The 14,613-nt window shown below is 36.9% G+C and overlaps 2 protein-coding genes across 2 annotated transcripts; both read right to left on the bottom strand.

The window, feature by feature from the left end:
- Positions 1-4,436: 4,436 nt before the first annotated feature.
- On the bottom strand, positions 4,437-6,278 carry LOC126902124 (uncharacterized). Its single transcript, XM_050679149.1, has 4 exons — positions 5,220-6,278; positions 4,830-5,146; positions 4,636-4,768; positions 4,437-4,579 (listed from the first exon to the last, which is right to left on the bottom strand). Exons 1-4 carry the CDS (start codon positions 6,223-6,225, stop codon positions 4,437-4,439), a joined length of 1,599 nt encoding a protein of 532 aa, XP_050535106.1. The 5' UTR covers positions 6,226-6,278.
- A 4-nt stretch (positions 6,279-6,282) lies between these two features.
- On the bottom strand, positions 6,283-8,277 carry LOC126902123 (uncharacterized). Its single transcript, XM_050679148.1, has 2 exons — positions 7,672-8,277; positions 6,283-7,571 (listed from the first exon to the last, which is right to left on the bottom strand). The coding sequence occupies exons 1-2, from the start codon at positions 7,694-7,696 to the stop codon at positions 6,283-6,285; spliced, it is 1,314 nt and encodes a 437-aa protein (XP_050535105.1). The 5' UTR covers positions 7,697-8,277.
- Positions 8,278-14,613: the final 6,336 nt, after the last annotated feature.

Here is a 14,613-nt window from a genome sequence, read left to right as displayed (position 1 = left end):
AAAAAAAAAAAAACAAAAAAAAAAAACACATCTTAGTAAAACCAATACCTTCTCAGCTTCGCATCGAAGCTAAAAATTGTTTGCATCAATAGAATCAATAGAAAATAAACAATATAATCAATACACATAATTATGTTACTTTTTTATATTAATACCACACCAAGACATATTTCTATGCTTCATAAGTTAAACAAATACAGTTGTAAGTGATTGGCCACAATTGAATGACCAGTAATCGTTTATTCATAACGTTATTTTCTGTTTAAATTAATTTTTATACGTCAAATAAAAATAAAATAGATCGTGTAACATTACATACATGAAATAAGTAACAAGTATTATTATTAATGCGTAGTTGAACCAAGCAGTTTTTTTTTTTGTTTTGCCACTTGGCTAATTAGTTGGCCAACGCTGGTTAGAGCCATATTTTTTGTTATTCAAATCTGAAAGTGAAAAATATTACACTGCTAATTGTTAATTATTTAAATGTATCTTTCGTGTTTAAATAAATACATACACTAATCACATTTATGTACGCTGTACTGTAACACACACACGCGAAACAACATAGAATAATATATAAATGACGATAATAACAACATAACCTGTTTAGTAAAATTATAAAATAAAATGCGGGTATACATTAAATGCACCTAACGTCTTTATTGGATAGCGTCAAAAGTACACATCTAATCATATTTATTCCGCTAGATGCGACCTAACTTGGGACGAGTGATTGTGTCGATTATTTCCTGACCGGATACTCTGACCAAATATACGGCTTCCGCTTGACTATGGGGATCGATATGAGAGCTCAAACGACTTGCTACCGATCCGACTACCCTTCCGTAACAACCTGCTACCGAACCCATCTTCTCTAGATCGCGGAGTAAACCCTTGGTTTCCGTAGCGAGACGTACGCTCGAAACGTTTGGACTTCCTTTCCGAAATCATCTTATACCGATCCAATTTCGCTTTTGTAACCTCTGCAGAATAGCGGACGGATTTGGATTTGTTGTAGGGTGGGGTTGCACAGTTTTCCGTTATCACTTGCTCCCGACCCCACTTCGCTTTTGCAGCCTCTTTGCTGGATAACACGTGGGTTTGAATTTGTTGGGTTTACTGTGTACGATGGGTCTACTGTGTACGATGGAGTTGCACTTAGCTAGTATATATACTAAAATATAAAGTGTTGTTGTAGACTATAATACGCTGATACCTTGTAAATAAAACAAATTATGTTTGTTTGATGACACCAGTGGTGAACATACTTTAGTATGTCGAAGACCGTTACCTTAAAACTAGGGATAATTATTAAAGGTAAAAAAAAAAGGTATAAGTCTACTTTACCAGGCACCCTTTTTTTCAGAATTTTTTTTTTCTAAACGTTCGTTTTTTTGTTAGATTAATAATATGTAAAAATTTTCGAGCGGAAGTATATGGTTCAAAAGTTATAACGTTTCAAAGTTATCGATTAGATTGTTATCGTGGTAAAAGTGGTCGGTTATTATCGACGGTTGGTCGTCTACTTGAACTCATATTATTATGATAATCTATATATATCCTATAAATTAACCGTTGTTTATCGATTGTGATCGTTTACAATGTCCCAGCAGTATTCGTGAGTACGCTAAACATGCTACGACAGTGTTGAAGTAAATAAATATAATTTTTTTCCGTGTATTAAGTTTTATTTTTTATTAAATAATTTAAAAAAATGTTCATATTGTTGATCTTCTTCTTCTTGATCTCTATCGTCACTGAAGTTTATTTCAGTGTTGTCAGGATTGTACAATAGGCCTGCATTTTTAAAAAATTCTATTGTGGCATCTAATTTTTGTTTAATTTTTGATACACTATAAATCAAAGATTCACCCAATTGGATCATTTTCACAATTATTTTGGATTTCTCTTTGATATTGGTAATTCACTGTTGATTCAGATACATTGATAGAGAGTTGCAATGATCTTCAAATTCTTTTATAAACTGGTGAAAACATGGACATAAGTGAAACTGAGTTGTATGATGAGCTTTGTCTTCTTTCAGAAATAATAGAAAAAGGTACTCCACCACTTCATGTTTTACAAAAAATCCTTAGCAACAATGTTGGTGATATTTATGCTAATTTTGCTATAGCATTAAGGATTATGTTCACATTACCAGTTTCAACAGCAACAGCCGAGAGATCATTCTCTAAACTAAGTTGATAAAAAATTACCTAAGAACCACATTAAATCAAGAAAAAATGACAAACTTAGTTATAATATAAATTGAACGTGATATAGTAGACGAAATGGACTTTGATGATGTTACTGACACATTTGCTGATCACAAATCAAGAAAAATTAATTTTTAAATAGTATTATATGTGTACCTACAATAATGACAACAATTTATTTATGTATAAGTGTATGATGGAAATTACATTTTTAGATGTGTTCATCTAATCAAATTGGCACTATAAAGAGCACATACAAGGTGTGACAATAAAATAACGAGACTTTCTAAATATAACCTAAACTATTAACGTTATCTATAAAACGATTATTGAAATATGATTAGGAAACATTTATCTAAAAGTACTATAAACACTGATTAAACCGATTAATTTTTTTATACGTTAGTAACTTTGTTATTAGTGCGAATTCGACTATATTGCCGAAAAATGTTAGATATAAAAATCGAACAACGTGTTAACATTAAATTTCTTGTTAAATTAAAAAAAACTGCCGCGGAATCATTTCGTATGTTATGTGAAGTTTATGGTGAAGAATGTTTATCAAGAGCTCGAGTTTTTGAATGGCTCAAACGGTATTGCAATGGAAGAGAGGATGTGTAAGACGATGATCGCTCTGAACGTCCTACCACATGTTCAACAAACTAAAACGTGGAAAAAATCGACAAAATTATTCGGTAAGATAGTTGATTAAGTGTTAGAGCTGTAGCAGAGATGGTAAATATTGTAAAAGAAAGTGTTCGAAAAATTTTAGTTGAAAATTTAAATATGAAAAAAGTGTGAGTAGGGTAAAATAGAGAGTTCTAGAACCCCCCGCCTCACCCCTTCACCTACCCACCCACTGGGTGAGTGGGCGTGGTCGAGGGGGGGGCGTGTCACACAGTGGGCGTGGTCTCTCAATGGTGGGGGTAATGTCAAGGTCACACAGTGGGCGTGGTTTCTCGATGGTGGGGGTAAGTAGATGGCGTGGTCTCTCGATGGTGGGGGTAATGGAGGATCGCATTCATGAGGGTGGGGGTAAGGAGAAGGCGTGGTCTTATCATTGATTGGGTAAGGAGAAGGCGTGGTCTTATCATTGACGGTGTAAGGAGAAGGCGTGGTCTTATCATTGATTGGGTAAGGGTAGGCGTGGTCTTATCAATGATTGGGTAAGGGGAGGTGTGTTCTTATAAATGGTGGAGGGAAGTGGAGGAGTGGTCTCACGATGGTGTGGGGTAATGACCGTGGTCAAGGTCAAACAATAAACGTGGTTTCTCGGTGGTGGGTGTAAGGGGAAGCGTGGTCTTATGAGGGTGGGGTTATGGGTGGCGTGGTCTTATCATTGATTGGGTAAGGGGAGGTGTGTTCTTATTAATGGTGGTGGGAAGGGGTGGAGTGGTCTCACGATGGTGTGGGTAATGACCGTAGTCAAGGTCAATCAATAAACATGGTTTCTCGATGGTGAGGGTAATGGAAGATTGGATTTATGAGGGTGGGGGTAAGGAGTAGGCGTGGTCTTATCATAGAGGAGGCGTGGTCTTATCATAGATAGGGTAAAGGGAGCCGTGGTCTCACGATAGTGGGGGTAATAGGTAACTTAGGTGGGGGTGTTAAGGTCAATTAAAATGGGGATTAAAGTGCGCATGCGCACTATAACTTCATGTCAGTGGTGGGGTAGGTAGCCATTCGGAAATGGTTGTCTCCTCCTACGATGTCATCTACTGGAGGGTAAGGTAAACCTCATGTGAACTGATAACGGTAACTGATAAAAGTACGTGTAAACATACACATTACATTGAAATAGTGTACGTCAAATAGTGGCCGCCGTTGCCACTTTAACATATTTACTTAATATTAACGCTACAAAGTCTTCATCAACAATTCCTATACAGGAAAGGGGTAACGAAACATAACATAAACCAACCTATAATGGGTGGGGATGAATCCAAGTTAAACTAAAACGTTTTCTAAGAATTTTTATCATTGCCTACCAGACGCATAGGTAAGCATATTTCCAACATCAAAGGCACCGCCATATTATAACTCATATTACCGTCATTACGGTGAAAGGTTGTGCGCCGTCATAATGGACACAAAGATGGTCAAGTTTATCAAACCAATATACGTTGGTTTAGCAGTGCTTGACATTAGTAAGACGCTAATGTACAAGTACTTCTACGACGTATTGAAACCACATTATGACAACGCAATCGAATTGGTTTACATGGATACTGGTGAGTACAACCTTTCACCGTATTTGATACAGTCGTTGAAGGTTAGTTGGTTTACGAGCTTGCTTAGACGTTCGGGACTGGAGATTAGCTCAATACGGATGCGTTTCCGCATGTTCTCCATTGTTTTCCCTATAAAATGTAAAAAATTATCGAATAACCCACTTTAGCATTGAGCATGCACTTACCAAAGACGGCATTGTTCATTAGTTTGAAAAATGCAATTTCAAAAGCATTTGCCGCCTTTTTCCGCATTTCAGTGTTCAACTCAATGTATGGTTTCAACCAAGCACTTTGTTGAAACTCTAAAACGCGGTGCACCTGCAGTACAAATATTTATATTAGTATCATCGCTTATAGTTTATAGGTTAACTATACATACTTTATCGACTTGCAGTCCGTGTGCGATCGCCTGTTTAAGATTAACGTAATGTACGACGTACCGCTGTTTGGGTTTCAAAGTAGCCATGAGTTTGGTCTCTTTGGAACCCGGCGGTACATCGTTGACAGGCAAGAACGGCAAGTCGTTGTGCTCGTCATGCAGCTCTTGTGGATACGATACGTCCACTTCATATATACGCCCCGTATTACCAGTGTCCGACAACGATTGGAGGTCAGCCAGAGGGTCTGCTCCTTTATACCACCGGAAGCCACCGTACGGCATGGGCTGACTCATAGCCCACCCGTAAAGGTTATTGCCTGTAAACATTAAACGTTATTAAACCACCGCTCAAATATTGCGCGTTTATATATGCACGTATAGATTACTTACAGTCTTGGTACACGATCCATGATTTTGGTTTTAACGGATCGTAATCGGGTGTCTTCGGATTGTTGGCATTGGCATAGTGCTTGACGGCCTGCACTAGCCCACCACGAATGCCCTGTTCCACCATCAGTAGCATGTCATAGTCGTTCAAGAGCTCCAGCTTCATCCTGGTGTATTTCAACATACAATCGAAGCTAAAACCAGGCGCGGTGTAATAGTGCGCCGGGTCCAAATTGTATGTTGAAATACAGATGTCGCGGAAGTTCTCAAACACATCAGCCAACAACAACACGTCGATCTTAAGATATAGGTCGCTGTACTCACCGAGGGTTGAGCAGTCGAAACGGTTCCACACCTCCGTGGCATGTCTATAGTCGTCGTCATCAATATTAGACTCACTCAACTGACTATAGAAAGCGTCCTGAGGTGGTAGTTCCGTTTCTTCCAATTTAGCCCAACTATCAGTGTACTCGTAGGGGTATACGCCCTTACGCGTCACCAACGGCATGTCTTCCGGGCGGAACACCTTGGCCGTCTCCCGGAATTTAACAAAGTCGGGCGTCATTAGGTTACCGGCCAAGGTGGACAGGGAGGAGGCCATGAATCGGAAGGTGTCGACAAACCGTATGGAGAAGTTATTGGTCACGTGTTTCGTGACCGAAATATACTTCTCCTCGGAATTCGGTATGACCGAAATCCTTTGGTCGTCGTACCCCAATTCAGTGACGATGAAATGCGCGTCGTAACCCGAAAGATTGTGCAAGAAGCACGGCACAAAATTGACCGTCTTTACTTTCAGGTTACATGCATTGCACAACGTCTGTCTGAATCGGCCCGATAAATGACAGTGGTCTGCGACTTTGGGGTTGGAATCCTTGAATGCCGTGCGGCACAAGTCGCATACCACTTTCTCCCCGTGCCTGCGCACATCATCGATAGACATTCGGATGGGAACGTTGGTTTTGCGCAACAATTTAGAAATGTTGCGCGTCACTTCAGTTACAGCCATCACAAATGCCTTGGCGACCTCTTCGCGATCCTCGGACCCACGGTATATCACCGGTGATTACGGTATACCATAGTGTTCGAGGAGCTCCGAGGGCACATCGTCCGATGTTTTCACCATGAATCCATAGCTCATGGGATGGTGGGTGTGCACAGTCCTGGTGTATGTACCCATGCGATCGTCTGTTTTCTCCAGCAAGGCCTCAAAATCGGCGTAGATGACGAACGGTAACCGTTGCGTCTTTACCCACGCGTCAAATTCGACCTTACTGCCCTCCGCCGGCATAACGGGTAAAATAGGCTTGTTCTTGCCGCATATCAACTTGTGTTGCTCCAACGCTTGATGACCCCGAAGAATATGCTTTTTAGGCTGATCATCAAAGCTGGTGAAGCAACGTTTGCAAGTGTATATGCGACCTAGGTGTTTGGTTTTTTGGCTGCGCACGAGCCTCGAAAAATCGGAAATGTACGCGTAATGTGACTTTTCAGAGTCACCGATGTACAACAGGTCAAAATGATTCTGTTGCTCTTGGTCGGCGACTCTTAGAGGATACACCAACCACTTCATCTTATCGTCGTCTCGTTCCAAGCCGTACACGTTGACAGACACGTTAGGGTTTCGTCGTTCAAATATTTTAATTTGGGACACAGGTGTGGGGAACGTCAACCCCGTGAAATCATACCTGTGTTCCTCGTTAAAATATTTTTCATTAACGCGATATTTATTACTCCCACCAACGTGTCTTGCCAAAATGGACCACTTGAAACAAGACTGATCGATATTCTGTGGGTTGATGATTGCTTTTCTTTGGTTAATCTCTGGCGGGACAGGAATATATGATGAGCCGGCGAGGGGCGTATACTTGTATACGCTGAGCATAAGACCGTCGATATGCGTTAGAGTGAATCCGCTACCCCTACCCGAGTACGCGTCTTCCTCGGCAAGCATAACCTCAAAATCTTCATCGACCGCACACCCGATATCTGTATCGGATAGCAATGCCCTAGCCCGTGTCTTGAAGGCACGGTCTTCGGACGGTGCTTCTGATCGAGGTATATGGTATGAGGCCTCCAATTTGAGATTATACTTGATCGGCCGGTTACCTACAATTTCAGCGAGTCTGGCCACCAGCTCAGGTTTAACGACGCGCAGAAAATCTCGATAGCTCGCGAAATTTTCCACGTTCTTCCGGTAAAACCAAACGGCCCCCCGCTCCAATGCGGAATCGATCTCGCTGAAATCACTGGTATCCGTCAATTGCATACGTAACCTTTTCGACCTAACCGCGCTGTTGTTGGCCCTACTACGCTTCGCCGTCTGATGTGACGAAACAGATGTCGTGGAAGTAGCTTTAATCAAAAATAAATTATTTATTTATTTATTGGAAAAAGATAAATAAAAATAGTAAGGATGATAAAATTAAAGAGAAATGTTAATAATTGTACATACCTGTTGAAGACGTTTGCTGGTTCATGATTTTTTATTTGCGCGTTAAAATAATAAATTTATAGTTTTCAAATAATCAACTATGCGTTAACGTTAATTGAACACGAATGTGACAAGATACAGAGCGTTTAACCGGTTATATAGTAAAATAACAAAATGCGTAGGCGTGAAAAAAGACAACGTTGCCATTTTTCTCATAAAATGCATACGGCAGTGAACATTAATATATTGTATCATCTTTGGAATTATGCTGACCTAAGCGTCTGGCATCCGATGATAAGATTCATACGACATTTTTATGCGGCGACCTCTTTGATGTTTGAAATATGCTGACCTAAGCGTCTGGTAGTCGATGATAACATTCTTAGAATTTATTATGCCATAACGACAGACGTTGTCTTTGTTTTTATAAAATGTAGACGGTAATGTGTGTTATAATATGGCGGTACCTTTGATGTTTGAAATATGCTTACCTAAGTGTCTGGTAGGGAATGATAAAAATTCTTAGAAAAAGATAACTTTGATAAAACGCAGACAGCAATTATTTTTCGTAAAATGTTGACGGTAATGTGGGATTATAATATGGCGGTTGGTTTCAAGTTAAGTTTCATTACCTCGTCGCTCATTACGACATGTTGAAGAAATCCCGCTCCCCTGACTTAGGTTAGTTTTCATTGGGTTTCAAACATTGTGCGCACCTCACACCCAATTGTCTTAATAGAGTTTGTTACAAATCGTTCAAGGAATAGTCAAGTGTGGTGGCGGCGGTCGCTACTTGACGTACACTATTTAAATGTAATGTATACATTAAATGATAAGCGCAGTGAAGACTCGGTGGTGCTGGTAGTGGGGGTGCTACTTTAAATGTAATACCTCTAGTTATAGGTATAAAAAAATTGTCAAATTAAATATAATAAAATAAAATGCGATACACATATTATTATTTTAAAGGCGCAGTAGAAAATAATAATAATAGCGATTATACTATTATAGCAACCTAAACATAGTAATTCTAAAAATATATTACCAATTATAGTAATTATATTAATTATATAATTAATAGTAATATACTAATATTAACGAGATGTTTTTCTAAGCATCTGGTGGTAGGCAATGATAAAATACTATGTAAAAAATAAAAATGCAGACGCCTATGAACGTTATAATATAGCGGTACCTTTGATGTTGGAAATATGCTTAGCTAAGCGTCTGGTAACCAATGATAAATTTCTTAGAATTTATTATGCCAAAACGACAGACGTTGCCATTGTTCTCATAAAATGTAGACGGTAATGTGAGTTATAATATAGTAATACATTTGACGTTTGAAATATGCTGACGTAAGCGTCTGGTTACCAACAATAAAATACTATGTAAAAAATAAATGCATACAACAGTGATTATTACTGTACGGCGAAATCTTTGATGTTTAAAATATGCTTAGCTAAGCGTCTGGTTACCCATGATAAATTTCTTAGAATTTATTATGCCAAAACGAGAGAGGTTGTCTTTGTTCTTATAAAATGTAGACGGTAATGTGAGTTATAATATGGCGGTGCCTTTGATGTTGGAAATATGCTTACCTATGCGTCTGGTAGGCAATGATAAAAATTCTTAGAAAACGTTTTAGTTTAACTTGGATTCATCCCCACCCATTATAGGTTGGTTTATGTTATGTTTCGTTACCCCTTTCCTGTATAGGAATTGTTGATGAAGACTTTGTAGCGTTAATATTAAGTAAATATGTTAAAGTGGCAACGGCGGCCACTATTTGACGTACACTATTTCAATGTAATGTGTATGTTTACACGTACTTTTATCAGTTACCGTTATCAGTTCACATGAGGTTTACCTTACCCTCCAGTAGATGACATCGTAGGAGGAGACAACCATTTCCGAATGGCTACCTACCCCACCACTGACATGAAGTTATAGTGCGCATGCGCACTTTAATCCCCATTTTAATTGACCTTAACACCCCCACCTAAGTTACCTATTACCCCCACTATCGTGAGACCACGGCTCCCTTTACCCTATCTATGATAAGACCACGCCTCCTCTATGATAAGACCACGCTTAATCCTTACCCCTTTTTTTTTTTTTTTTTTTTTTTTTTTTTAACACGACCGGCCTACATGCGGACCGCCCCGGAACTACCGTTAGGTATTGCCTCAGGGCGGCCCACGCCGTCTCTAAAACTCACACCACCACGTTGTGAATCAGCCCGAAATTAATCAAGAGCTGATTCACAACGTGGTGTGGCCTCCCCCGTTAGCCGGATCCCAAAAGTCGGGATCCGTTGCCCGGGTTGCACCACGTGGAGGTGGGGGCAGGACTTTGCGAAGGGGGCATAAAATAATTCACAAACATATAAGCACACTTATACCTAAGGCACCGGCCTAAACCAGCGCCTTAGGTCCTCCTGTACCGGGCGGCGCGGCTGCCGCTGCCTCAGGCGTTCGGCTTCCTCCTTCCTTTTCAGGACGGATTCCGCGAACGCCTGGACGAGCCTCCACGCCTCCCGGCTTCCCAACATGAGGTCCACCAAGGACCCGACGCGGATCGTGGACCCCAGACGGGACTCCAGCGAGTCCCGTTCCTGGGCCCACGCCTCGCACCGGAAGAGGGTGTGCAGAGCGTTGTCTGCCTCTCCCGGGCGATCCTGGCAGTGGTCGCACGTCGGCGCGGCTGCCCTCCGAATACCGTGAAGGTATTCGTTGAAGCAGCCGTGGCCGGACAACACTTGCGTGAGACGGTAAGACATCTCACCGTGTGTCCGGGCCACCCACCTCTCCAGGCGGTCGGGTCCTATGAGGGACCTGGTCCACTCGCCTCTCTTCGTTTCCTCCGAGAGGCGAGCCCGCCACCGGAGCAAGGTGGTCCGCCGGAGCGCCAACCGGTCCTCGGGTTCGAGGGGTCGGTCGCGCTCTCGGCGGAGCTCATGTCCGGCGGCCCGTTCCGCGGCTAGCAGGTCGGCGGGCCGCAGTGACGACAGTATTCCCGCCGCCACTCCGGAGACCGTTCGGTAAGCCGACACGGTCCGGATCGCCGCCCGCCTCTGCACCCGGAGCAACTGAAAAAAATATTTCTATACTTCAACATTCCCCGTACTCGCCAGACCTTGCTCCTTGTGACTTATTCTAGTTCCAAAAATTAAAAGTTTATTAAAAGAAATCCATTTTCAAACGGTTGATGATGTAAAAATGAAAACGGCAGAACTTCTAAAAGGGCTTACTGAAAACGATTGTCAACATTGTTTTCAAGAATCGTAGCGACGTATGCAACAGTGTGTTAATGCTGAGGGAAGGTATTTTGAAGGTGACAATCATTAAATTGTAAAGTTTTAAAAATAAATAACTTTTATTAAAAAAGTCTCGTTTTTTTTTTGTCACACCTCGTATGAGGATAAAAATAACAATGGAATGTTATATTATTTTTAAAATAACACTTTATGTATGTTAACATTTGAAATGGTTGAGGTTACGACTTACGTGAGTGTAATTTTTTGAAAGGGTTTTTTGGTAGGCCCCGCAAATATAGTTATGCCCTGGGCCCCGCAAAATGTAGGGACGGCCCTGTACATGCTTGTTGATATTATCATCATTCGTTGTAGGATTTAGTTATAGGCTATTTATTTATATTATTAGCTATTTTGTAATATAACTATTTCAATTATTTTTATAGGATATTCATAAAATTATACATTTACAAACCGCTCTCAATTTAAATTTTATTTATTAATTAGTAAAAATAGGATGATTTCATATCATAAAAAACTCCCTCTTTTACATATATTCGTATTTATTTATTTAATAAAATATTTTTATTATTATTGTGCCCAATATATATTATCCATACATAATAATTATTATTGATCTTAAAAAAAAAATTCAAAAAGCCCCGGTAAACATTTTATTAACATCATTCAGTGAACAATGTTAAATGCAAAAGTATGGCAATTAAAAAAAACTGATAATAGTGGGTCAATCAAGTAGTTTTTACTTAAAAAACTTCAGAAGACCTCGCTAAATATAATAACGTACAAAAGTCCCAAACACAATTTTAGCTGAACATAATAAATAACTATCAAAGTTGAATTATTAAGTTATTATCAATAAAAAATGATCGTAATATTTGTTCTTGAGATCGCAAATTTGACAATAACTTTTCACTTTCATCCTTTTTAAGAGGAATAAATAGTGACTTTTTTCAATTTTAGTTATTTGTTTAGTGTTATATATTAAAATATATGTTTATGAGGTCGCTGAAATAAAAAGTTGTATTATTAAGTTATTATCAATAAAAAATGATCGTAACATTTGTTTTTGAGATCGCAAATTTGACAATAACTTTTCACTTTCATCATTTTTTAGGAGGAATAAATAGTGACTTTTTTCAATTTTAGTTATTTGTTTAGTGTTATATATTAAAATATATGTTTATGAGGTAGCTGAATTAAAAATTAATAAGCATTTTTCAATCCACTTTTCTTTAAAAAGATAAAGTCTATATTTAATTTTTTACATTATTTTATATTTTACTACTGACAAAAATTATTACAATAACATAAATAAAGTTTTTACTCAAAACACATTCTTTTATTTAATTATATATTGTACAAACATTTTTTCACAATTTTAATTAATTTTAAAGTACAAGTTTTTAAATGTAAAGTATGCGTTACTGTGTGCTCTTTATTAAATTCAATAATTTGAATGTTTTTATAAAACTTATCTGCTCCAGACTTAATTTTTATAATCATTAATGATACATTTACATTATCATAAGCAATGCTGATTCACCAGAGGAATATAATATTGGAGACTATGTGACTTATACGTATTTACATAAATTCACTGTATACGCTTACACGCATATACAGCGAGTCTAGTAAATATTCGAACATTGTCTAGAAAAAATAATTTGCTTCTCAAATAGCCATAGTCTTACAGACCTTTAAGTATAGTTTTATCACTCGTTCAAATATTTTTCTAATAGCTTAGATCGCACTTAAAGGTTTGTAAGACGATGGAAATTCGAGAGAAAAATTATATTTTTTAAACCAAATTCAAATATTTAATTAACTCACTGTATATATACATTCACAACAAATGTATTAATACATAAGGTAAAGTCTCATAAATAAACGAATATTTCACGGAAACACTACTAATCACTAAAGAGTAATAATTAAATTAATTTTAAAATAAAACTATAAATTACTTAATCTATTTTTTATGCAAAGAATTTAAATATTTTGTTATTCACTTGGAGTATAATTGTAAAACACAAATATAATATTTAAAGATTTCAGATAAGTAAATTTTTTCTCAATATTACTTTTTTCACAAAAGTTATTATAATTTTAAGTTAGTAAGTATTTTAAGTAAGGTAAGTTGGGGAAATTATTAATGCAATATTTGGAAGAGTACATATATATGCTTTAAATAAAATAAATCAAACCTCCCAGAACCCCTAGAATTTTCCTATTTTATCATTGTTAATAATTATAGTTTTTCGCCTGCATTACTTCTTTGAGGATATAATAAAACTTAATATCTTGATGTATATTTTTAAGATTAAACCGTTAAAAATTTAGTTTGAGTAGAAAAATATAATTATTATTTATACAAAGTTGAAATGTGGTGGTTTATATAATTCATCATTTACACTAACATTAACACTTATTTGTCCTAAATCACAATTACTATCAATATTATTAAATTCATTGTCGCTAAGTAACAGTCAATCAATATCTTTAGATAACAACATTTTCTACTTATGGTTAGATAAAATCATATTTGGGATCATTGTGCAACGACAATTTACTAATTTTTAATATTTTTAGTGATGTAATTTTAGTAAAATTATTTTATTTATCTGGGAAGTGACTAGTAATATTGACTAACTGTGACCAATGTTAGCTTTATAGTTTATGATGTCCGGGCGCAAAACATAAAGAAGGCCATTCAAATCTGCTCACTCTCTCGAAATAATAACACTTCGAACATTGTTGATGCACCAAGAATTATTATTAATAATTTTTGGTGAATTATTAAAATACGGAACTTCAAAACGGAGCTTTGAAAAGCTATGGTCTCTTGATTAGACACAATATTTATCTCCATATACTAGGGTAAAAATATTTTCTAAGTATGACTCCTATTTAAAAATCCTAGTTACAACTTTGCCGAACTATAATATGTACAAAAATAATTTTTGGGGAAATTAATACATTGAAACATTTTATGACTGACCAACTCGTATTTAAAATTAATTATCGGATACTATATCTAGAATAATTATGCCACGATTACATTATCTTCTATATCTACTATTAGGTGTCTAGACAGTAAACAGAATATTTTTATACTGTATTATAAAGCGTAATTCTAAGCCCGCATACATTATTTATACTTAATGTCAATAATAGCGTGTTATACTCAAGTATTATTAAAATCAACTGTCTTCAATTTTCATGCCTTTAAACAGTACGTTATAGGTTAAACTAAGATATAGGTTTTATACATTAATCGAAAAACTACTCTACAAATTTAAGTTGTAAATTATCTATTTAGTTTAACCACGTATATTATCAAGAAAATTATCATTATCCATGACTAAATATATATATATGTATAGTGAGCATAGTATTTACTATTAAACACGTGTTATGTGAAAATATTAAACATTATCAAATTATAAAAATGAGTAACTATCTCTATGGTATTCCACATATGACTTGATAAATTAACTACACGTGCTCATAATCTTATTTTATCTAGAAAATAAAATATACAGTGTAAATATAATTGAATATANCCTCATAATCTTATTTTATCTAGAATTATTTTATTTTATTTTACACTAAAAAGTTGGAACATAGTATAATAGAATTTAATGGTTTTCGAATAGCAAGATAACTAAATAGAAAAAATTTAGGAA

Source organism: Daktulosphaira vitifoliae, unplaced genomic scaffold, assembly GCF_025091365.1.
Source record: "Daktulosphaira vitifoliae isolate Bord-2020 unplaced genomic scaffold, ASM2509136v1 Scaffold_3, whole genome shotgun sequence".
Classification (NCBI taxonomy): Eukaryota; Metazoa; Arthropoda; class Insecta; order Hemiptera; family Phylloxeridae; genus Daktulosphaira; species Daktulosphaira vitifoliae.
This window is presented reverse-complemented; position numbering and strand designations above follow the sequence as displayed.